This window comes from Hemiscyllium ocellatum, chromosome 42 (assembly GCF_020745735.1).
Source record: "Hemiscyllium ocellatum isolate sHemOce1 chromosome 42, sHemOce1.pat.X.cur, whole genome shotgun sequence".
NCBI lineage: Eukaryota > Metazoa > Chordata > Chondrichthyes > Orectolobiformes > Hemiscylliidae > Hemiscyllium > Hemiscyllium ocellatum.
Window position 1 is genome coordinate 34,156,678 of NC_083442.1, and position 26,617 is coordinate 34,183,294.

The 26,617-nt window shown below is 39.8% G+C and overlaps 1 protein-coding gene across 5 annotated transcripts in view; it reads left to right on the forward strand.

Annotated features, from left to right (window-relative positions):
- Positions 1-26,617, forward strand: part of myo9aa (myosin IXAa) — a 328,643-nt gene that overhangs the window by 246,861 nt on the left and 55,165 nt on the right. For 4 of the 5 annotated variants that reach the window (XM_060853931.1, XM_060853933.1, XM_060853934.1 and 1 more), the window contains 8 exons: positions 327-407; positions 2,448-2,558; positions 3,550-3,672; positions 5,180-5,329; positions 5,945-6,249; positions 6,644-8,350; positions 16,893-16,995; positions 17,775-17,987. In XM_060853931.1, coding sequence (XP_060709914.1) covers positions 327-407; positions 2,448-2,558; positions 3,550-3,672; positions 5,180-5,329; positions 5,945-6,249; positions 6,644-8,350; positions 16,893-16,995; positions 17,775-17,987 — 2,793 coding nt within the window. The remainder of the gene's footprint in view (positions 1-326; positions 408-2,447; positions 2,559-3,549; positions 3,673-5,179; positions 5,330-5,944; positions 6,250-6,643; positions 8,351-16,892; positions 16,996-17,774; positions 17,988-26,617) is intronic. The other variant, XM_060853935.1, reaches the window with a different exon arrangement.

Here is a 26,617-nt window from a genome sequence, read left to right on the forward strand (position 1 = left end):
GTCTTCTGATTCTAAATTTAGGTTTGAAATCACAATCTTTTGATTGAAAGGTGGGAGTCCAGCCACTTGGCTAAATACGGTATTTAAAATACACTAGATGGAGAATAAAAGAAAGCTAATTATTTGAAAATGAAATAGAAGTTTTGAGGGAATATTGTTGAATCAATTTCTCACCTAAAATAATTCACTGAACAAGTGGGATTTGTAGGACTTTTTCTGAGTTTTTAAGGTGTGTTGCATTTTCTAATCGAGGGTGCTTTTGACCTTGGTCCATTCATTCCTGGCACTGCAATTGTTTACCTTTGTATGTTTTTTCCTTTATGCAGGCTTCTCTAAATAAACTGATGGAGACTCTGGGACAGGCAGAGCCCTACTTTGTCAAATGCATTCGATCAAATGCAGAAAAGGTATCTATGCTTGGAAATTTAATAAGTTGATAAATTAAAATAATGTAAGGCCGATAGCACTTGCTTTACTTGAATGAATAGAACAAACAGCCACTGAAACTTTATATGATGACTTTTAAGTATAAGGTGTTTTATGAGTGAAGCTGATTTCTCTTTTAAATAATAACATGCTGAGTATGGCATCATTTGTTGAATCAGGAAGGATAAGTCTGAATATATTTTAAGATGTCATGATTTAGTAACAATCTATTTAAAATTTTGTAGACATTAGGGAGAAATGTTTGAGGGAGATATGGAGGTCCTGAAAGGTACATTGAGAATTGACCTCAGCACAGTGGTGACAGAGAAGAAGAGAAACATACACAACAGTGTTTTTGGCTCTTGAGTGGGAAATTTGTTTGGATTTTTTTCATAAAGTAAGCAATGCATTAGTTGTGGGAAGACAGGAGGGCAATTATAGCAAATTTACATTTAGAAGTAAGAGCAGTCTTCACTCAAGTATTTATTCTGTGTCAAAGACCGTAAAAAAAAGGGCAGATGTAGGCTTTTCAGCTCATTGAACCCATTCTGCTTTCAGTGAGATTATGTCTAATCTGAAAATCCTTATCTCTTTGCTGACTTTGCCCCATTAGCCTTTGATTCCCTTACTGACTTATATAAAAAAAACATTTATCCCAGCTTTGAATGTAATTCATGACCCACAGCCCTCCATTGTAAAGAATTACACAGATTCAGTATCCTCAGAGAAAAGAAATTCCTCCTCACCTCTGTCTTAAATGGGCAACGTTTTACTCTGAGATCATACCCTCTTGTCCTGGGCTCTCCCACAAAGGGAATCAATCTTTCTGCATGTGCTCTGTCAAGTCCCCTGTGAATCTTGTATATTTTAATAAGACTGCCTCTCGTTCATCCTCAAAAAGACAGTCTCTCTATTCTCATAGTGAATATAATGGACCTTATCAAGACTGCCTCCAATGCCTGTATAGTATTCTTTAGATAAAGGAACCAAACTTTTTCATAATAATCCAGATGTGGTCTAACTAGTGCTTGTTTGCTATAATATTTTCCTGTTTTTCCACTCTATTCCCTTTGAACTAAAGGCCAGCATTCCATGTGCCCTCCCTATTTCCTGCTGAACTTGCATGCTCGCTTATTGTTATTTATGCATCATGACTCCCTAATCTCGCTGTGGTGTAGTTTTCAGAAGCTTTCTCCACTTATATAATATTCAGGTCATCCATTCTTGTCAAAGTACATCATCTGGTCTTTTCCCACATTACATTCCAACTGTCATTTAGCCTCTATGTCCCTCTACAGACTCTGGGTCATCCTTACCACTTACTTTCCCATCTCTCTTTGCATCATCTGCAAACTTAGCTGTAGTACATTCACTTTTCTCATCTAACTGATCAATATATACTGTAGATAATTGCAGTCCCAGCACTGATTCTTGTGGCACTCCACCTTTTACAGGTTACCATCCCAAAAACTCCCCTTATTCCCAACTCTGTCTTCTATCAGTTAACCAGTCCCCTGTCCATGCTCATATACTAACCTCAACACCATAGACTCTTGTGTTATTAATTGGCCTAACTGTAGTCAAATGTCTTCTGGAAATCCAAGTGTATTGCATTCATTGCTTCCCCTTAACTATTCTGCTCTTTATGTCCTCAAAGAATTTGAATAAATTTGTTAGCCAAGATGTCCCTTTCATGAAGCTATGCTGACTCTGCTTAATCATATTGTGTATTTCTAAATGCTCTGCTGTTACACCCTTCATAATGAGCTGTTCACATTTTAACAATATGTTAAGCAAACTGATCTATAGTTACCTGTTGTCTTGACTACTTACTTTTTTAAATAAACATTGGCAATTTTCCCATTCTCTGTCCAAAAAATGAGCAGGTATTAACGAAGCCTTCCTAAATTGGGAAGATATACTCAAAACTACATGCATTTTGTCCTGTGTGAATTATTACTTTTAGGCTGAAATTTTGTTTTGTTTACCTGCCTGAGATCTTTCTTTTGTCAATGTTGTAGCTTCCTTTGCGCTTCAATGATCACCTGGTCCTGAGACAGCTAAGGTACACTGGCATGTTGGAAACAGTGAGGATACGACAATCAGGCTATAGTATTAAATACACTTTCCAGGTGAGAACCTCTGGTTACTTCGGGGCATAAGAATTTTGCTTTCAGATTTATGGATGGCGTCAATCTCAAGTGAAATATAAATATTGTGGAAAAATTGATATTAATTTGAACTAAAGTGCTCATTACTGAACATGTCAAATCAAGTTGAATTTCGACTAGTTTAAAGAAGTCAAGTTCTTTCCAGTCTTGAATTGATTGATTAACGATTGTAAAATTTTTATCATTTGATATTTAAAAAAATTGAAGAATTGAATTGAATTTTTGTTTACGTCACCTGTGACAGCATGATTTTGGCTGCATTATGGGCTCTGATCAGTTCAGAGCACACTAGTTGGAAATTATAATGAACTCATTCCTGTCAGGTTAGCTTTGTGGATTAATTTTTAAGAATATGTCCTAAGTTCTTCTAGTCTCTGCATTAACGTTTACTGTGTTAGTTTTATTGCTGTTGGCATTGTCCATTTCTGTTCCTAAATGATCACTGTTTACTCACAAACCCATGCACTGAGTTTCTTCAGGCTGTTTGATTGTTGGTAATATCTTATCAAGGAGCCCTCATTCAATGATTAGGTGCCTATATCGAGTAGAATTCCTGATTAGTAATCAGGAATAGAAGGTTTCACTGAATTTCCGTTCTTTCTCTCTTCCTTTGTCCTGTGGCACTAAGATCCATTGTTGTGTTTAATCGTTCCCTTTATGAAGTCAACTGATTCGGCACAGCCCCAGGTTTCATAATTGGTCTATCTGGAGTTTATTTGTTTTGGCATTTCATCAGATGATGTGCCTTCCCAGTATTCCATAAGGAAGAACATAACTGGTTAATTTGGAATGTGATCCTTATCTGATCTCTGCTCTCAATTGTGACTGGATAATGTCATCTTTCCTGTGGGATGTTTTATTTAAAACACATTGTTGTTAAACTGATACATTTTGGTATCACAGTAAAGCTGCAGTGAAATTAATTTCATAATTCTTCTGAATCATTTTTCAGGAATTTGTGGCTCATTTCCATGTACTTCTGCCACAAGGCACCATCTCTTCTCAGTGCAATATCAGGAGATTTATGAGAAATGCGAACCTTGATGTAGCCACTTATCAAGTAGGAAAAACAATGGTACGGTATAATTTTGTTATGCAATTGCCAGTCGATAAGCATATTTGAGTATGATGCACACAGATAACACAAGCTGCTTTAGAAATTCATAATTGAGAAACATAAGGTGAACATCTGTGTCCTACATTTCTGGGGCTTATAGAAGGATCATATTGTTCAGATTATGAAGTCTTTTTATAATTTGTCTGTTATAATCTCTGCAGCAATGATGTAACTTTAAAGTGCTCATGCTGAGGACTCGAAGAATTTGTAGCCAGTCTTTTGTAACTGAGAAAAACATAGTGTCTGCTTCTGCCGCTTGGTTTTCTGTAGGTCAGTATTCATGCTGTGTGTAAATAAAACCAGCAGTTTCCTCCCACCAGTTTTCACTTTGGAGTCTTTGTTGTGGCTAGAGTTAGGAGTTGAATATTTGGGCCATTACAATTGAACCTGATGTGTCCCCATTAAATGTTGTCAGACATGCGTTCTGCAGCAGGAGTCACTAGATGGTGAGCAGGAGCTTGGGTTGCAGTTTATTCCCCTCTTTTGAATAAAGCACTAATCTATATCTGTAATTTTCTCATTGGCTCACCTCAGCCTACCTTTGCACCCAATTCTAGCCCTAAACCCCACCGCACTGCTGTATCTCTCCCAGCTCTAATAGTTTTGATCTCTTAACTCCTGTCTTCTGGCATCTATTAAAAATTTTGTTTGAATGGCACCTGCAAACCACTTGTTCAATTTTGTTTCATAGGTTACATGTGTTGTTACATTGAAAATTCAGTCTGAAGGAATAGCTGTTGCAAGATAGTATTATCGTGGTAAAGGTTATTGGATTAACAATAAATATGCTCAGGCTAACACATTGGGATCATAGGTTCAAATCTCACCACTGCAGCTAGGGGAATTTGCATTCAGTTAATAAATCTGTAATCTCAAATTGATCTCAGTAATGAAGCAATGACAACTATCATCAATTGTTGTAAAAACAGATCTAGTTCACTAGTGACCTTTAAAAAAGGAAAACTGCCATCGTTGCCTGGTCTGGCTTACAGTGCCTCCTGATCTACTTCAGTGGTTGACTTCTAACTGCCTTCTGAAATGGCCTAGCAAACAGCTCAGTTCAAGGGCAGTTAGGGACAGGCAACAAACTGGTACTGCCAGCGATGTCTACATCTCAGGAAAGATTTGTTTAAAACTTTCATTTGACCAGTATTCTTGAATATTAAAAAAAACACAAAGAACTGTGGATGCTAGAGATCAGAAGTAAAAGCCAAAATTGCTGGAGAAATTTAGAAGGCCGAGCACCATCAGTGGAGAGAAAACAGAGCTAACGTTTCAAGTCCAGTGACCCTTATTCAGAACCAGTTCTGATGATATGTCACTGAACCCGAAACATTAACTCTGCTTTCTCTCCACAAATGCTGCCAGACCTGCGGAGTTTCTCTTTAGATATTGTACTTCTTTGTCCATATTTCATCCCCTCTCTGTTGCAAATATCATTTACTTGTTGCATGGTTCCCCATAGATATTTATGAAAGAGGTTGAGCGTCAAAAGCTGCAGGACATGTTGCACAAGGAGGTCCTGAGACGAATTGTTTTGCTTCAGAGCTGGTTCCGTGCCGTCCTTGAACAGCGACAGTTTCTCGATAAGAAGCGGGCAGCAATTAAAATACAGGTTTGTACAACAGTGAAAGCTGCTGTGTTTCAACTTTGTCAGTAGAATCTCAGCAGAAATCTTAACATCAATCCCAGGAAGAAACATATTTGAAGGTTGACAATAAGTATCCAGAACTGTATAATTTTAACGTATCCAAGTGATTGCCTGTGTATTACATGCTGCCCAGACCTCAATGTTTGTGCAGTTTTGACCTGTTTGTACGATTATTTCACTGGTTTGGGCATGGTACATCTGAGGTTTGAAAGAACTTTTCTTCGGGTGACCTCATTAGTTGAATTGCTAGTTCACTGTTGGTTTACTGTGGGCTTCCACTATCTGGAACTAAAAGGAGAACGGTCAAAACAGATTTTACCGTAAGCCTGTTCACAGACTTGGCTTGAACCAGAGTGCCAGAGGTTAGTCCAGTCATAAAATACTGTGGCCACATATTTCCATTGAATGGTTATTTCATGGATCTTGTATTTTAAAAATCACCTTCTATGTTCCATCACTTAGCTTAAGAGGTTAATTTGGGTGCCCTGGTATAAGAAGCAGTTTGTTTTATTCATTTTCATATGAGTAGTTCATATATATTTCAAATATAATCTTTTTCTCTTCCATTCTTCTCTGCAGAACTGTTGGCGACACTACAAAATGAAAGAGCACCTAATTTGCACAGATCTCAGTGTCTTAAATGCAGCAGCGACCAGTATCCAGGCTGTGTGGAAAGGTTACCAACAGAGAAAAATGCTTTTGCGAATGCATGATGCAGCAATTGTCATCCAGAGGTGGTGGCGTGATTACCACAGATATAGACTGGCAGCACTGTGCATTCAGAAACACTGGCGACGATACAAGGAGATGCAAGCATACAGAGCATTCCGGGACAGCATAATAAAGATTCAAGCTGCAAACAGAGGTTTTGTAGTACGACGCAGGTAACTGTTAAACAGAGCAAGTTTTGACTCCTTGTTTGTATACTCCAGGTTAGGATTAGATGTATGACCAGCCACCGGTACAGCCTCTGTTATCTTATAGTTAGCATTAAAGGGTTTCTGTTTTGGTTAAAGTGACTGGATAGTTATCATTCCTTACAAAAACTTTATCCCTAATCCCAGTCTGGGGTTAGTTATGACATCTTTGCAAGCTCAGCTGTGGTAACCTATTCAAAACCCATTCCAGAGTTGAATTTGGAATATTCTAATCTGAATGGGCAATACATTGACCAACTGGGGAGCTTCATTGATTTTAAATTGAATCAGAGCAACTCACATAGATGACTTCTACAATGTTAAATGCTCGGAATTTAATTCTCATTTTTTTTTATTTCAGGTTTCAGGCATTGAAAAGGCAGAAACTCAAAGAAAAGAAGAAACAACTGGATAGTGAAAAGATAGAGACCTTGAACAAACACATCCCAGATGAAAACCTTCCTGAAATCAATAAGCCTTTGCTGAGCAAGTTAGGAGATAATCTAGTTGAGACTTGCACTTCAAAAGAAAATGACAGACAGCAAATCCATTCTGAATGTAGTAATAATTCAGTAGATTTGCAGGTTGGAACTTCTAACTTTTCTAATATTGCCAATGTGCCACAGGGTGTGATTGTCAGGGAGAGACCAAAGTCCTTTTCTGGAGATCCAGACAAGCAGAAAGTGGTGCGTGCCAAAAGACATAGTCGGAGAATGCGAGAATTGGAACAAGCCAAGTTTAGCCTTGAATTGCTGAAGGTGCGATCAGGCGGTGTGTCTCCCTCAGAGGAGGGACGCTGGTCCACTGAACTGGTATCTGATGGTGTGAATTCCCTATCTCCTCAGGGAACACCAGACAGCGAGAGCTCAAGAGGTAGTTTTGAAGTACCTAGCTGTGAAGATGAACTGAAGAGAAAACAGTCTTTAACTGTTTCTGATGAGCCATTCTCTGATTCCAGCCTGCATACTGCTCAGGATTATCTGTCAACAAGTCCCAAACCAAATAATCTCAGTCTGTCCACTAATCCAACGCTTCATGGAACGAACCTGCTTTCCAGTCCTTACATGAACACTAATTATCCTAGTGTTGACTCCAAAATTCGAGAAACAGACAATAAAGAGTTCCTTCATCAAAGATCAAATTCTGAAGATCGATCTCCCAGTCCTAACTCAAGTGACAGTCAGTTTTCAAGTTCTAAATTGGACTGTCGTCCATCTACTCAATTACAAAATCATGATAATATGTCCAGTAGCTCAAAGCCAAATGAGATTAACTTTGCACATTCTGACCACTTTACGATTGAAGGCACTATTGCTGTACCCAAAACAGATGAAGAGGGTGATCAGTCACTTGATGGTGAATCTTCAAAAGATGAACAGCCTTGTTTAGCAGACGACAATGCAGGCATTAATCCCTTTCCTCAAATTGCAATTCTGGAAAGACTTGAGCGGTTAAATGTACAGCAGGCAGAGAGACAAAAGCAGAAACGGCAGCAGAATGAGAAGGAAATGATGGAACAGATAAGGCAGCAGACAGAAATCCTGGAGAAGCAACGCAAAGTTTTTGAAAAACAAGAGAAGGACATGTTTGAGAGGCAGCGAGGGGAAGCGCTGCAGAAAATAGAACAATGCAGACAGAATGATATTGCTCCCGTTCCTTTCAGACCTCCAAGTGAACAAACGGGTAGACCTCAGACCTGTCTTGCTTTGCAGTCAGACAAAAAATGGGATTCAAATATCAATTCAGATTCTCAATCAATATCATCCAATGAGTCTAAAATATTAAACACTGCAGAAGTTTTTGATAATTACAATACCACAAGCTACCCTGGAATAAAAGATCGATCTATCAGTATGTTTTTTGATAAGAAGGATCTGCAACCAAGTGGCCTACAGGAAATCGAGAAGCTAGATGGGTGGACACCAAAACTCAGTTTGGAGTTCCGTGAATCTGGTACAGAGCAACCCCGACCACCCAAACAGACAGGACCAGGTGCTGCAAACACAGGGGAAGATGACAGGACCAATATCTTGTTTTTTTTGCCCAAAGACAAGAACACACTAAGCAAGTAAGTTATTTTCCTTGAAATATTTTTTCAGGTGTCCAATTTAACAGCTGCGTAAACTTATTGGTGATTTAGTACACAGTCAATGGAATGATAGGGTAATAGTTTTGTCACTGTTGTTAGTTTGACTGTGGGGCAAAGCTACCAAGAGGGTCACGAAAAACTTACAAATGTTAATGAGCAGACCATCTATGCTTCTGTTGATCAAAAGCTGGTGTACAGAATGAAGTGAACACAAGTGTAACAAAATTCATTTACAAACTAGTCAAGACAATGTGGTGTACAAAGTAGAGATGTTCTTTAAAGGTAATGGCTCTGTCATGATCTGTTAAGATTATAACAACTTTACCTTTTCATTAATTGGCAGTCTGATATTCAGGTTGCTTTGTTCTCTCTTTAACAATATTGAAAAATGTACATGAAATGCCTAGCTAGATCCATAATGGAGGACAAAAGCAAGGTTGTATAAAGATTTTGATAACTTTCCTTTTTGAATGTGTCTTTATATTTTATTAGAAAGTGAAGTATTTGTGAAAGGAAAAGTGTGAAAAAGGCCATCAGACTCTTCCTATCCAGTTGACTGTGCAGTCCTGTACACTGGTTCTTCTAGGGGAAGTAAATAACTTATTATAAATTTAACTTGTGTAGATCAAACAATTAAATCTGCTAACTATCAACTTTAATTGAAATCAGTGTCTAATCTCGTTAATTAATTTTCAGTTTCACTTAGGAATGAGAATATTCAGGAAATAATGAGTACAGGTTGTTGTCTCAGGGTGAAGCTTTGTGACATTGTTGAAAAGAGTTTTGCATTTGTTGCATTACACCAGACCTGAATGAGTTTAATGTAATGGAAACTTTTACGTTTATCCGCTGTCTTCCGACATTCTAGTTGCTTACACGTGTTCTTTCCTTTTAGTGCCATAGTCTTCAAAACTGTATATGACCCCCATGAGCCTTAATTCATTCTCGATCTGATCTATCATTGATTTGGGAGTGTATATATATCAATAGAGAGAGTTTTATTTGGCTCACGTATCTGAAGTGGAAACCGTCACCGCTCTCTGCAACTTGTACAAAGTATTCCTCTAATAGGACAACCAAGAACAAAAGATTAAATGAGAAATAAAAAATTGGGCCGTAAAAGCTTCTATAGGTATGTAAAAAGAAAAGATTAGCAAAAACTAATCTGGATCTGTTCCAAGAAGAGAATATATAATAGAGAATAAAGAAATGACAGAAAAACCAAATAAATAGTGTCTGCCTTCATGGAGGAAAATGCTAAAACCTTCCAGAAATAGAACATAGAACAAACAGTACAGCACAGTACAGGACTTACCTCTTCAATGGTTATGCCGACCTTTTATCCTACTCTAAGATCAGACTAACTTATCTACCATGTGGTCTGTCCAAGAGTCGCTTAAATGTCCCTAATGTATCTTGCTCTCCTCCCACTGCTGGCAGTGCATTCCACACACTCACCACTCTCTGTGTAAAGAACCCACCTCTGACATCTCCCCTAAATCTTCCTCCAATCACCTTAAAAACACAGTGATAGACATTTCCACCCTGGAAAAAAGTCTTTGGCTATCCACTCTATCTATGCCTCTCATCATCCTGAACAACTCTATCAAGTCATCTCTCATCTTCCTTTGCTTGAATGAGAAAAGGCCTAGCTCCCTCAACTTTTCTTCATAAGACATGCCCTCCAGTCCAGGCAGCATCCTGGTAAATCTCCTCTGCACCCTCTCTAAAGCTTCTGTATTCTTCCTAATAATGAGGTGACCAGAGCACAATATTCCAAGTGTGATTTAACCAGGGCTCCATGGAGCTGCAGCATAACCTTGCTACTTTTAAACTCAATCCCCCTACTAATGAAAGCCAACACAACATGTGCTTTCTTAACAGCCCTATCAATCTGGGTGGCAACATTGAGAGATCTATGGACATGGACTCCAAGATCCCTCTGTTCCTCCACACTGCCAAGACTCTTTAACTCTGTACTCTACATTCAAATTCAACCTTCCAAAGTCGTACTTTTCCAGGTTGAACTCCATTTGTCACTTATCAGTCCAATTCTGTAACCTGTCGATGTCTCATTGCAACCTACAACAGCCCTCCACGCTATCTACCACTCCAATGATCTTTGTGTCATCAGCAAATTTACTAACCCACCCATCCACTTCCTCATTCAAATCATTTATAAAAATCTCAGAGCAGAGATGCCAGAACTGATCCCTGTGCAATACCACTGGTCATCAAGCTCAACGCTGAATACTTTTCATCTACTACTACCATCTCTGTTCTATGGACCAGCCAATTCTGTAACCAGGCAGCCAAATTTCCCATGCCCATGCTGCCTCACTTTCTGTATGAGCCTACCATGGGGAACCTTATTAAATGCCTTGCTAAAATGCATGTATACCACATCCACTTCTGATTAGATTAGATTAGATTAGATTACTTACAGTGTGGAAACAGGCCCTTCGGCCCAACAAGGCCACACCGACCCACCGAAGCGCAACCCACCCATACCCCTACGTTTACCCCTTACCTAACACTATGGGCAATTTAGCATGGCCAATTCACCTGACCTGCACATCTTTGGACTGTGGGAGGAAACCGGAGCACCCGAAGGAAACCCACGCAGACACGGGGAGAACGTGCAAACTCCACACAGTCAGTCGCCTGAGTCGGGAATTGAACCCGGGTCTCAGGCGCTGTGAGGCAGCAGTGCTAACCACTGTGCCACCATGCCGCCCACTACATGTTTCTCTACATGTTTTGTTACATTCTCAAAGAATTCAATTCAGTTTGGGAGGCATGACCTGCCCCTCACAAAGCCATGATGACCATCTCTAATCAAGCTATGGTTTTCCAAGTAATCATAAATCCTGTCTCTCAGAATCCTCTCCAATACTTCACCCACCACAGACGTGAGATTGACTGGCCTATAATTCCCCAAGATCATCCCTACTCCCTTTCTTGAACAAGGGAATAATGTTTGCCACCCTCCAATCGTCTGACACTACTCCAGTGGACAGTGAGGATACAAAGATCATCTCCAAAGGTGCAGCAATCTCTTCCCTTGCTTCCTGTCGTAACCTATATCCCATCTGGCCCAGGGGTTTTATCTATCCTCATGAATTTCAAAATTTTCAGCACAATTTCCTCCTCAACATCAGATCTATTTGAGCATATCAGTCTGTTTCACGCTGTCCTCAGAAATGTCCAGGTCCCTTTCAGTAGTGCATACTGAAGCAAAGTACTCATTAAGGACCTCCCCTACACACACTGACTTCAGGCGCTAGTTCCCTCCACTATTCCTGATCAGTTCTACTCTCACTCTGGCCATCCTCTTGTTTCTCACCTAAGTGTAGAAAGCCTTAGGGCTAAAGTCATAGAGATGTACAGCAGGGAAACAGACCCTTCGATCCAACCTGTCCATGCCGACCAGATATCCCAACCCAATCTAGTCCCACCTGCCAGCACCTGGCCCATATGCCTCCAAACCCTTCCTATTCATATACCCATCCAGGTGCCTTTTAAATGTTGCAATTATACCAGCCTCCACCACTTCCTCTGGCAGCTCATTCCATACATGTACAACCCTCTGTATGAAAAAGTTGCCCCTCAGGTCTTTTTTATATCCTTTCCCTCTCACCCTAAACCTGTGCCCTCTAGTTCTGGACTCCCCCACCCAGACAAAAGACTTTGTCTATTTATCCTATTCATGCCCCTCATGATTTTATAAACAGCTATAAGGTCACCCCTCAGCCTCGGACACTCCAAGGAAAACAGCCCCAGCCTGTTCAGCCTCTCCCCATAGCTCAAATCCTCCAACCCTGGCAACATCCTTGTAAGTCCTTTCTGAACCCTTTCAAGTTTCACAACATCTTTCCAATAGGAAGGAGACCAGAATTGCACACAATATTCCAACAGCGGCCTAACCAATGACTTGTACAGCTGCAACATAACCTCTCAACTCCTGTACTCCGTACTCTGACCGTAAAGGAAAGCACACCAAACGCCGCCTTCACTATCTTATCTACCTGTGACTCCACTTTCAAGAAGCTATGAACCTGCACTCCAAGGACTCTTTCTTTAGCAACCCTCCCTAGGACCATGCCCCCTTCTAGCTCTCCTAAGTCCATTCTTCATTTCCTTCCTGGCTACCCTGTAACCCTCTAGACCCCTATCTGATCGTTGCCTCCTCAACCTTGAGTAAGCTTCCTCGTTCTTTTTGACTAGATGTTCTATATCCCTTGTCACCCAAGGCTCTTTCACCCTACCATCCCTTATGTTTCCTTCCCTCAGTAGGACAAATCTGTCCAACACTATCACCAATTGCTCCCTAAAAAAACCTCTACATTTCTGCCGTGCTTTCCCTGGGAAAATCTGTTCTCAATTTAGGTGCCCCAGTTCATGCCTAATAGTATCATAATTCCTCCTCGCCCAATTAAATCTATAACAGGATATTTGGAAAAATAATAGTAAGATTAGGTAGCATTAGCTTGCATTTATGAAAGAGAAATCATGTTTGACCAACCTGTTGTAGACTTTTGAGACTATAACTATCAGAATAGATGACAGGGAACAGGTGGATGTGATATCATTACATTTTCAAAAATCTTCTGGTAAAGGTTTACGTAAGAGGTTCGTAAACAAAATTAGAGCATGTGACTTAAGGGGAATTTATTGGCATGAATTGGGAACTGGTTAATGAACAGAAAACTGAGAAGGAATAAATAGGTCACATTCAGATACTCGGGCTAGTATAGTACCGAAAGAATTAGTGCTTGGGCCCCAGCTATTCGCAATCAATATCAGTGATTTACTTGTGTGTGGGGACTAAATGTAATATTTTCAAGTTTACAGTTAGCAAAAAAAAACTGGGTGGAAGTAATTATTATTGATAATTGATAGATTTAATTCTTGATCCACATCGTTAAAATTATAGTAAATTATTTACTTGTCTTAGAAAGACCGGTGCACAGGACTGCACAGTCAAATGGTTAGGAGTTATGAAGATGATACAAAAATGCTTCCAGGGAATTTGGAGAGGTTAAGTGAGTGAGCAAAAAATTGTCAATTCCAAAATTTGAATTATAACATGCAAATGTGTGAGGTCATCCACGTTGGTAGAAAAACGGAAGTACTGAATATTTCTAAAATGATAAGACCATAAGAAATAAGAACAGGAGTTAGCTGTTCAGCGGGGATGGGAATTGTTGAACTTCACAGGGATTTGGATATCCTTGTTCTTGAATCATTGAAAGTTAGCAGTTAGGTATTAAGGCAAGAAGTATTTTGTCCTTTAGGTCAAGGGGATTTGAGTATAGGAATAAAGATGACTTATAGAGAGCCTTATAATTTGGACTATTATTTGCAGTTTTGCTCTCCTTATGAAAAGGTATACTTGCCATAGAGGCAATGCAATAAACTCCTGTCAATCTAATTCCTGGGGTAAAGGGATGTCCTGTAAAGAAATGTGAAATAGACTTACACCTATATTCTCTGGAGGTTAAAAGAATGGGGGCTGCTCTTATACAAACAAGATTCTTAGCAATTGACAGGATTGATGCAAGGTTGATGGGGAATCTAAGACCAGGGGGCACAGTCTCAAAATCAGGGTGCATTAAGGAAGAAGTTCTTCACTTAAGTAAAAAATTGCTGGGGTGATGTGCCTCAGATCGCCTTGGAAGTTCAGTTATTGAGTATATTCCAGATGAGATTAGTGGTGCAGGAAAATGGCCTTAAAAATAAAGATCATTTGTGATCTCATTGCTTCATGGAGTGGGCTTAATGGCTAACTCCTGCTCCTGTTTCTTTTGTTTTATGTTTATATGGACAACAAAGCAGAATAATGCAAATGCTGGAATTCTAAATTAAAAATAGGAAACACTTGAAAAACTTCACAGATCTGGCAGCATCAATAGGTAGCAAAGTGCACTGATAACCAAACTCCACACTCATAACTGTGTCACTACCAATGTTAAACCCCCAAGGTAATCTTTATGCCTGACAGACTGTTATTCGAGACAAAAATAATTTACATCATGTTTTGTCATTAACAGGAAAATCATTGTTATCAGCATTTAAAATTCAATCTACCAAACAACGATTGATCTTCAATTCAGTAGTTGATTGGAATCACCTAGCTCTTTTCTTACATTTATACTTTTTTGTCCTCTAAGTTTTTAGTCTTATCACTCTCGGAGAATGTGTGGCCATGACTACACTGCCCTGCATAACTAGACCAATTCAAAGGTTGCTATTAGGCAGCTTTTCCTTAACTCAAAGGCTCCAAGTGCCACTCTGTTTCTCTCAACTTATTTACATCACTGGTGATGTACATTAATACATTAATATTGTATTGTATCGCTAAAGTGTGCACTACACAATCCTACTTCAAGTTGTAGAGAAAAAAAAGCTCCCCTGGTATATTTCAGTTAATCGTAGTGTCCACCTTATCCCTTTCATGACCCGTTTTTCAATCCAGAATGTTAACTCTAGATTGTTTGAGCTCTGAGCCAGCCAGACCTGCTGGGTTTTTCCAGCATCTTTTCTTTGATATGGAGTGTTAAATATATTGCCTGTATATAACTGCATAGTAGCCAATGTTCGAATAACACAAGATTATACAAGATCAAAACAGACATTATGTTCATGTTTTATGTGGCTTTTTAATACTGCTTTATTTGTAATCTGTTGCAATGTCATATCCAATGAGGAAAAGCAGTAGTTGTGTACACAAAGGCATGAATTGTAGTCATATAGAATTAGAAAGGAAGGCAGAGGTGTTTCAATGGAAGTAAGGCAATTCAGCCCTCCAGAATTAGTTGGAAGGAGAGACAAGAATAGAAATATGGCACTGCATTCTTTCGGACGTAGTGAATCTGATGGCAATGGTAGTGATGGGAGCTGAGTAAGTATGCAGCTTTAACAGAAATGAAAAAAACAGAGAATGAAGTGAAACTGGAGACCATCAGAATTAAGAGATGCAGAGTGAAATGCAATATCGAGTAGAGTTCTGCAAAGTAGGACAGAGTATGTTACAGAAAGGACCAATGTTAAACTAGAAGCGTAGAATTAAAGCAGTGTTGATGGTGACCAAATTCTCCTCTTAAAACTAAATTCATGAATGAACATTATATCATGACAAACTAGATACAATTTGTTGAGAGCTTTAAGAGTTTTGAGACCACATTAAATTTCATGGATTTTGTTCAATTCAGAATTAAATTGCTAATGTGTCTGAAATGGTACCAGAAGGGTTTTTTAATCCCTTAGTAGATTCCTGTTTGACAATTTTCAATGTTTGTGTGCAATTATCTAATAGCTGACTGCTGGAAAAAGGTGGCAGTTTAGCTACAACAGGTAGAATTCCTGAAAATAGGATTGTCCTCAGTAGTTAAATTACTCAGAACTGAGCTAACCGAAACCTATCAATGTTCATCCCTGCCAGTGATTTTCTTCTAGTTTTGCAATTTCATCTACTTGTGTTTAGAGGACTTTATGGTATAAACTATTCAGTGATTATTGTTGTCAGGATATTGGTTAAGGAATTTTTTATTCCACAAGAGAGGTTAGGAGTCTTATGTCCCAGCTTTTTACCAAAACAAAAAGTATGTTTCTCAGTGGCATTTATCTTCTGACTACCTTCTGTCGAACTGAGATGTTGACTTAACAGATGATGGGCATGGAAGGTACCTTGTAAAGGAATCCTCACATGGAGTTGAGTATTGTCTTAGAGAGATTTTTGAGTTAGAGAAAGCGTTTTTCTGTTGTTTCTTCAGTTGTCAGGGTGCTAGCACTCCCCTGAGGCTATATCCAATTAATTGTTTTTTGTGTGTGTGACTGGGGAAAGTATGTTGGCATACTTTGAACTATGGTGCTTTTACAACTGAGTTTAATTACATGTTTATGACTTATATAATACCTTTCAAGATATCAGGATGAATAAAATTATTTCACACCAGGTTGAATACTTCAAAAGTGTGGTCACAGTTGCAATGTATGAAACTGCAACAGAAAAGTCCCGCAACTAGTTCATGAAATACAAGATGAGATATTCTGCTGTTGATGAAGGATAAATGTTAGCAGAGACAGTGAAAGAACTGCCAGCTTCTTTAATTATTGAGGGTGGGAAGTTTTAGAACCTCATTTGAAGGGAGATGGGACTTTGGTTTGATTCCTGTTCTGAAAGACAGGGCTTTGCGACATTGTCTTCATGGATTATTTGCTTAGTTTGATGTGCTGCATGAACTAGATCATAGGACAGAGTTGAAGAGCAGGACTCCTGTCCCCATTCCCACCAACTGGGGCAAAGGTGAAAATTATCTGCCCAAATTTTCCCACAGATTACACTCAGCACACACCAGGAACTGAATCTTGGTCTGTATGGTTCAGTGTTACAATGTTCTTTATATGTGTATCCACCAGGTTATTGAAAAGTCCTAAATTACACAGTTTGTTATTAAATCATGAAAAATCTGCCATGATACAGCTGAATATCGCTTTTTATTACTACTGCATTTTACAGGTTTAACAAAGATTCTGTGAATCTGGAAAAATCTGAAATTTCTAAAGAAGGACAAGCTTTCAGAGAAAAGATGGTGACAACATCACGATTAAAATTAACTGATGTAAGCAATTTAATCATATTTCCTTAGTAATTTGTGAAAGAGTCCAGCACAGGGAACAGGAGTCGAGTAGTTTCTGAAGAGTGAATGCTTGTGGTGAATGAGGTTTGTATAAAGTAAATCTTCTGCCCTCCAATGAAAACTTTCAGCCAGTATTTGTAATTTGTAATAAGTCGAGTTTACAATTTCGGGACATGTTATAACAAGCATAAAATGCTTCAATCCTCTACTACTTCCATCAATGTTTATCTTTCCCATCTCCTAAATATGCTATTTACTTCAGGTTGTTATTCCACGTTATCATCAGCTCAAGTGAACAGGGACCTTGGTCGTCTGCAGTCTGTTTGATTGTGGGAACACCACATCTAAGCACAATCTTATTTTCATCTGGCATTCAAAGTTGCACTTTCTAACAGGAGCTAATGGATAGTAACCATAGGCAGAAACTTCACTAATTGAGTAAAAGACTAGATAGCAAGCTTGAAAACTTCTAGCCAGTACTACTGAATGCTGCACAAGCATGATATCAATATTCGCAAGGAACTTAGTACATTTTTTATTGAATATATAGAAAGTATTTTGAAATGGTTGCTGTCGTGTTCTTCACTCTGATATCCTGCTTTTCTTTTTTTAATCATTGCTTTTTCTTCCCCAGCTGTACCTTTGTAGATGAGGATGATTTGTTGTTGCAAAGTAGTCACCTTTAGCGCTCAGGCTGATCGATCTTGTCATTTGGGAATTTTTCTTGTGTTTTGATATTTTTATGTTATTCGGTCAATCAGGTTGCAAGACCAGCGCACAAAAAGAAAGCCCGCATGGCGCGGACCCGCTCTGATTTCTTGACTAGAGGCTCTAACGCTGAAGGGGAGAGAGAGTCTGAGGAAGAGGAATATGTTGGCCCCTCCGCTGAGCCCCTTCCCTCCCCCGACCAACCTAGGCCTGAGCTGAGGCCCAAGGACAGTGCCAGACAGGCCTGTTACAGTGACTCAGAAATGGTAAATACAATTTGGCCAATTGGGTGTCTCAAATCTGGAAGCATCTCTTACTTAACCCTTAATATGGGGTAGAAAGTGATACTGACATCTGGAACTGCTTAACCTCCCCTGCCTTTCAAATTTTAGAAGGTAACACTCAATGCATAAGCATGCACCTTTCTACAAATTACTGCATTTACTTTTGCAGTTAGTTTTGCTGCTGTATCCAAGTGCTGTAGACAATTCAGTAAAACTTATATGGGTCACCAATCTTCAGGCAAGGGGAGGGATTGAGAAGTCCTTTATGGTAACCTCAATCATTGTGGGAATTGGAGGCATGTTGTTGGCATCACACTACATCACAAAGCAGCTATTCAGTCAGCTGAACGGAAGGATTTTTAAATCATGAATTGCAGACTCCCCTGCCATTTTATTAGAAATTACTGAATTCAGTAACCAAATGGCCAGGAGTGACCAGGTGTCCTTCCAAAGTGTCTTCTGCTACACGGTCAACTTGTCAACTTCTGTACCACAATAATTTGTGGTGTCAACTGCATGTTTTAAGTTCAGTTTATTCTGATGACTGAATTTGTTAATTCAGTAGTTCAAACATGCTTAAAAATATTTCTAAATGTTCCTTGTATTACCTTCATCTCTAGAAGTTCACTTTTCTCAAGACCGTTCCATGCCTACCGTTAGCACCCCAGTTGAAAAAATTGAGATCAATTGTAACATCCCTGTGTGTAAATTTGGAAGGAAATTTGGGACAATGAAAGATTCCTCGTTACCTCATCTTACGAGAGCATGTGTTGAAAGTTGAAATAAATCTGACTGCAATGATCCAAATTGGTGAAATATGGATCAAAAGTAGCTGTCTGAACTTAGCTAAAGAACAAAGTTAACCATAGGAGTATTGCAGCAATGGCATTTCCCTGACAGTACAAGAGAGGAAAATAAAATTGAAAAGCAAATTATGAGCATACTGAGTAAAGTACTTTTGAATGTGTTTTGAGTGTTCCCTTTTAAAACAACCGTATATTTGGGGCTTGGATCACCACTGTCCTACACTGGAAATCTCTTTCAAACTCTAGGAGATCTGATCACACTGTTTCTGACTGGTTTGGCCATTCTATTACTAAACCAATCTTTTTCATTAGCCCAGCATTGCATTATTCAACTCCTTTTTGGAGTGGACTTGATTTACCAAATTATTGCATGCCCTAGCTTTGCTAACTGCACTGTTAGGTTTGTACTCATATCTCTTTTCACTCTTTCACTTTTAATACCTGAATCTCAATCCATTCTAACCTGTGGGTTTATTAACAGCACAGCGGTATCATTTTTTTTTCCATGATTGGTTTACTTTTAGTATGCATTTTACAAAAGAGAATAACTGTGTTTTAGTTTTAACTTGACCAAGTTTGAAGTGTTAACTTCAGCTGCATGCATCTCTGTTAATTGTGTGTAAATTTACTTGGCTATAGATTTTTCACTATCATTGAATTTTAAGTTGCAACCTAAAACTTATGAAGTGACTTTTTGTAAAGTGTTGCAGTTGCGCTAAGGATTTTGTTTTACAAACCGCCACTGTTTGTTCAGGAACAATTGTCTCAATCTATGCCAGACCTCCAGTGTTGTAGATAATCATCCCAACTCACGTTTGTCAACTTGAGGTTTGTTGTCTTACAGCGTGTGGCTGTGTTTGACACTGACCTAGGGTAGTTCTAAACTGTGTACAATTATCACATGGTCGTATAATCCATATATTAGTATATGCTGCTCATGATTCAGTTTCAGCTGCGGTAAAGCTAAAGTGAATTTCTATTTGAATCTGATTTCTTTTTTGACAGCGAAATGCTAATATCCTAACCGTGATTTGGAGATGCCAGTGTTGGACTGGGGTGTACAAAGTTAAGAATCACACAACACCAGGTTATAGTCCAAAAGGTTTAATTGGAAGCACTAGCTTTCGGAGGGCTGCTCCTTCATCAGATAGTTGTCCTGACAGCTGTGTTTGGACTGAGGTTAAGATGATTCTAATGAGACAGTGCCACCTACAGGGCTCTACATGTATCAGTTGTATCTTTCATCACGTCACCTTGTGCAGTGTCACTGTTGCTGTTGTCCTTTGTTCTTTCAGTAAGATTTAACAACCTGTGTACATTTTATAGAAATGCAATGAGAAAACATATGCTTCTCTGAAAAGAGATTTATTATTTAAATTTTCAGTTTTGTTTAAACGTATGTGTTTAGATTAGATTCCCTACAGTATGGAAACAGGCCCTTCAGACCAACAAGTCCACATTGACCCTCCAAAGAGTAACCCACCCAGACCTATTCTCCCACCCCCTATATTTACTCCGACTAATGCACCTAACACTACGGGCAATTTAGCATAGCCAATTCACTTGACCTGTACACCTTTGGATTGTGGGAGGAAACTGGAGCACCCGGAGGAAACCCATGCAGACACGGGGAAAATGTGCAAACTCCACGAGGCGGGAATTGAACCCGGGTCCCTGGCACTGTGAGGCAGCTGTGCTAACCACTGAGCCACCGTGCCGTCATCAGGAGGTTTTGAGGGTGGCTCAGTGGTTAGCACAGCTGCCTTGCAGTGCCAGGGACCTGGGTTCGATCCCACCCTCCAACAACTGTCTGTGTTGAGACTTAATTTTGCTCCAGCTAACACTTGGTTCTGAACCTCACAATTATCTGATCCTGGGATTGATTGATTGTAAAATTAATCTCACCAGACACCAAATGTACTGAGTAGTAATATGTGCCCAAGTTCTTTGTCTTGGGGTGAGTGCATACGCACATATGCAGACTCTTAATTTCCAGTTAGGATCTTGGGAGTGATCTGCGGCAGCAGTCTTGGTTGGCCTTTGGAGCTTTAATGTGATGTTAACTCCACCATTGGCAATGCTGAGGTCAGCTAACTCAGTACAAAACATAAAACAGTACAGCAACGTACAGGCCCTTTGGCCCTCAAATGTTGTACCAGCCTTTTATCCCTCTCTAAGATCAGACTAACCTATGTACCCTTCGTTGTACTAACTTCCATGTGCCTATCCAAGAGTCGCTTAAATGTATCTAATGTATGTGAATGATCTACCATTGCTGACAGTGCATTCCATGCACCTAACGCTTTCTGAGTAAAGAACTTACCTCCCCAAACCTCCTTCCAATTACCTTAAAATTTCGCCCCACTGTGATAGACATTTCCACCATGGGGAAAATGTCTCTGGCCATCCACTTTAACTATGCCTCTCAGCATCTTGTACACCTCTATCAAGTCACCTCTCGTCCTCCTTCACTGCAATGAGAAAAGCCCTTGCTCCCTCAACCTTTCTACATAAGACATGCATGCCTTCCAGTCCAGGCAGTATCCTGGTAGATCTCCTCTGCACGCTCTCTAAAGCTTCCACATCTTTCCTATAATGAGGCAACCAGAATTGAACACAATATTCTAAGTGTGGTCTAACCAGGACTCAAAAGAATTATAGCATAATCTCGCAGCTCTTAAACTCCATTCCCCTGCTAATGAAAGCCAATGCACCATACGCCGTCTTAACAAACCTATCAACCTGGGTGGCAACTTTGAGGAATCTATGGACATGGACCCCAAGATCCTTTGTTTACTGCACACTGCCAAGAATCCTGCCTTTAACCCTGTAATTTGCATTCAAGTCAACCTTTCCAAAGTGAATGACTTCACACTTTTACATATGAATTCCATCTGGCACTTATCAGCCGGGTTCTGATACTATCCACAACTATCCACAATTCCATCAACATTGTGTCATTGGCAAATTTACTAATCCACCCTTCCACTTGTTCATCCAAGTCATTTATAAAAATCACAAAGAGCAAAGATACTCAAACTGATCCCTGTGCAACACCACTGGTCACCAAGCTCCAGGCTGAATGCTTTTCATTTACTATCATCCTCTCTGTTCTATGGGCCAGCCAATTCTGTACGCAGGCAGTCAAATTTCACTGTATTCCATGCCTCATTAATTTCTGTATAAGTCTACCATGGGGAACCTCATCAAATGCTTTGCTGAAATCCATATGCACCACATCCACTGCTCTGTCTTCATCAACGTGTTTTGTCATATCCTCATAGAATTCAATAAGGTTTGTGAGGCATGACCTGCCCTCAAAGCCATGATGACTATCTCTAATCAAACTATGGTTTTCTAAGTAATTATAAATACAGTATCTCCTAATCCTCTCCAATACTTTGGCCACCACTGATGAAAGACTGACTGGCCTGTAATTCCCAGGAGTATCCCTATTCCCTTTCTTGAACAAGGGAATAACATTTGCCACCCTGCAATGTTTGCATATGTTGTTCAGTGCAAAATTATAATCAAATGTGGGTTTTCTGCAGAAAAAGAGGCCATTTAAGATTAATCAACCATTAATGATGAACCTGAGAGCTAATGATGGAGAATTTTTGTTTCTTGCATTAGGTTGCTATTAGTAGAATTGATCTTTCTTAACCGATTCATATCACAAACCCACATGCAGGAAAATCAAATTCCTTTCAGCAGCTAGATTTTTGCTAACCATAATAGTCCTGCATGCTTTTCTGATGGCTTTTTCTCTGCTAACACCCAAAGTTAGCATAAATTCATTTGTGGACTGCAGAGACATTTTTTTTAAAAATAGAGTTTCTGCACATCCAGCCTTGTTATGTTGGTCAAGTTCAACTTGGGCAAAAATGGTCTGTGCTGCCTGTCCTTGATTCTTTTGCAGTTAATAGTAAGATTTATCATGTTTATACCATAGAGAAGAAAAAAAGTCTTGAGTCAAGGAAGGAAAAAAAATTGAACTACTTTTCTTTTTGAATCTTTCAGTCGCAGTACTTCAGTATCTCTGGTAGATGGGAATTCTCATTCTTTGTAAGAGAAGCATGTGGCTTTGCCGTGGCCTGTCTTTCATCTATGACTAAAGCTGCTAGTGAGTTATGAGAAGACTTGTAGCTCAGGTTGAGGTTCTGGATGTAGGTTTGCTGAGCTGGAAGATTTATGTTCAAACGTTTCGTCACCATACTAGGTAACATCTTCAGTGGGCCTCTGGATGAAACATTGCTGATAATTCCTGCTTTCTATTTATATGTTTGGGTTTCTTTGGGTTGGTGATGTCATTTCCTATGGTGATGTCATTTCCTGTTCTTTTTCTTTGGGGGGTGTGGAGAGAAGAGAGAGAAGGTAAATCTGGTCCAAGTCAATGTGTTTGTTGATAGAGTTCCGGTTGGAATGCCATGCTTCTAGGAATTCTTGTGTCCTCTTGTCCTAGGATGGCTGTGTTGTCCCAGTCGAAGTGGTATCTGTATGTAAGGATATTAGTGAGAGAGGGTCATGTCGTTTTGTGGCTAGTTGATGTTCAAGTATCCTGGTGGCTAGGTTTCTACCTGTTTGTCCAATGTAGTGTTTGTTCCAAAGTTTATGAGAAGGTTTGTAGCTCGGGTGCTTGTTGTTGTGGTTCTGTTCGCCGAGCTGGGAATTTGTGTTGCAGATGTTTCGTCCCCTGTCAAGGTGACATCCTCAGTGCTTGGGAGCCTCCTGTGAAGCGCTTCTGTGTTGTTTCCTCCGGTATTTATAGTAGTTTGTCTCTGCCACTTCCGGTTGTCAGTTCCAGCTCTCCACTGCAGTGGCCAGTATGTTGGGTCCAGGTCGATGTGTTTGTTGATAGAATCTGTGGATGAGTGCCATGCCTCTAGGAATTCCCTGGCTGCTCTCTGTTTGGCTTGTCCTATAATAGTAGTGTTGTCCCAGTCGAACTCATGTTGCTTATGATCTGCGTGTGTGGCTACTAAGGATAGCTGGTCGTGTCGTTTCGTGGCTAGTTGGTGTTCATGAATACGGATCGTTAGCTGTCTTCCTGTTTGTCCTGTGTAGTGTTTTGTGCAGTCCTTGCATGGGATTTTATACACTATGTTGGTTTTGCTCATGCTGGGTATCAGGTCCTTTGTCTTGATGAGTTGTTGTCTGAGAGTGGCTGTTGGTTTGTGTGCTGTTATGAGTCCTAGTGGTCGTAGTAGTCTGGCTGTCAGTTCAGAAATGTTCTTGATGTATGTAACGTGGCTAGTCCTTTGGGTTGTGGCATGTCCTCGCTCCGTTGTCTTTCCCTTAGGCATCTGGTGATGAAATTGCAGGGGTATCCGTTTTTGGCGAATACATTGTAGAGATGTTCTTTTTCCTCTTTTAGCAGTTCTGGTGTACTGCAGTGTGTTGTGGTCCTTTTGAACAGTATCTTAATGCAACTTCTTTTGTGTGTGTTGGGGTGGTTGCTCTCGTAGTTCAGGACATGGTCTGTGTGTGTGTGTGTGTGTGGTTTTCCTGTATACCTTTGTGGTGAATTCTCTGTTCGGTGTTCTCTGTACAATCACGTATAGGAATGGGAGGTGGGTATCCTTTTCTTCCTCTCCTAGTGAATCTGATTCCTGTGAGTGTGGCGTTGATGATCCGGTGTGTGTTTTCTATTTCTGTGTTTTTGATGATTACAAAGGTGTCACAGTTCTTGCACGGTATTTTATAAATTACATTAGTTTTGCCTGTTGTCTGTATAGGATCTTTCAAGTTCATTAGCTGTTGTTTTAGTGCGTTGGTGGATTATGGGATTGATGCCAAGGGGTCAGAGGAGTTTGACAACCATTTCTGAGATGTTTTTAATGTAGGGAGAGTGGCTAGGGTTTCAGGAGATGTTTTGTCTGCTTGTTTGGATTTGTTGCTGAGAAGTCAGCCCACATGTTTATTGGGTGCCCATTCTTTTTGAATCCACGGTATTGGTGATTTTCCTTTGCTCTGCATAGTTCCTCTATGCTGCAGTGTGTGGTGGCTCATTGCAATAATGTTCTGTAACAGAACAAACTGCCATTCCTAGATGATGCACAGGAGGCTGCTAAATATGATAAGACTGGTGTTAGGGGCAACAAACTGGCATGGATAGAGGATTGGCTGACTGGCAGAAGGCACAGAGTATGAATAAAGAGCTCTTTTTCGGGTTGGCAGCCAGTGACTAGTGGAATTCTGCTGAGGTTAGTGTTGGGACCACAATTATTCACGTTATACATTAACGACCTGAACAAAGAAACGGAAGGCATTGTTACTAAGTTTGCAGATGATACAAAGGTAGGTGGAGAGTCAGGTCATGTTGAGGAAACTAGAAGGGTGCAGAAAGACCTGGGCGTGCTAGGTGAGTGGACAAGGAAGTGGTAGATGGAATACAACATGGGAAAGTAGAAGAGAATAGAGGCATAAACTATTTTCTAAATGGGGGAAAGCTTTGGAAATCTGAATCACAGGGACTTGGGAGTCCTAGCTTCGGACTCTCAAGCTTAAGATTCAGGTTCATTTGGCAGTTCAGAAGTCAAATGAAATGTTAGCTTTCAAGAGGGCTAGAATACAAGAGCAGGGATATACTGTAAGGCTCTAGTCAGATCGCATTTGGAACATTGTGAGTAGTTTGGGCCCTGTATCTCAGGATGGATGTTTTGGCATTGGAAGGGATTCAGAGGAGGTTTACAAGAATGATCCCCAGGTATAAAGAGCTTGTTATTTGAGGAGCTTTGAGGACTCTGGGTCTGTACTCAAGTTTAGAAGAATGAGGGGTGGATCTGATTGAAGCTTGCAAAATATTGAAAGGCCTGTATAGAATGGATGTGGAGATGTTTCTATTGGGAGGAGAGACAAGGACCCAAGAGTACAGCGTCAGAGTGAAGGAGTGGCTGTTTAGGACTGAGATGAGGAATTTCACAAAGCAGTGTGTCGATCATCTGTGGAATTCATTTCTGCGGAGTGTGCTGTGTAGGCTGGGTATTTGAGTGTATTTAAGACAAATAGGTTTTGATTGGTAAAAGGATCAAGGATTGAGGAACATCAGCCATGGTTGAATGGCTTAATTCTGCTATATCTTACGGTCTTATGAAGGCAGCGACATTTACAACAACAAAACAGAATGAGTGTTTTCTGCATTTGAAAGTTCAGATCCCACTGCCCTGCATTTTTTCTGGAGTCTTTTTCCACTGAAATAATAGCCTGCCTTTTGATTTTTTTGACCAAAGTGCACAATCACACATTTTTGTACATAACACTGTGCCTGCTGTGTTTTTGCCTACTACTCAACCTAACACCTTTTGCAGATTCCCTACGGCCTTATGACTACTTCCCCTCTCAGATATTTTTGAATCATTAACAAATTTGGATCTATTGTAGTTATATTTCCCTGACCCTCTGTAGTTATATTCCCCTGACACTCTGCCAAGCCATTCATATAGATAGTAAATAATTGAGGCCCTGAGACTGATGCTTGTGGCATTTCACTGCTTCCATCTTTCCAACCTGATAAGGTACATTAATCCTGACTCTGTGTTAATCAGTCTCCAATCCATGCTCATACATAACCCATAATACTGAGTTCCTATCTTGTGCATTTTTTTCTTGGCATCTCATCAAATGCCTTCTGGAAATCTACTGATTCCCTTTTGTCAACTGAGCTTGTTGTTCCCTCAAAGAACTTTAGAAAATTAGTTAAACATGACTTCCCTTTCAGAAAACTGTTGATGTTGCTTGATTGCATTAAGCTTTTCTGAACATCCAGTTATTCCTTTCTTAATGAATTCTAGCATTTTAGAGATAGAT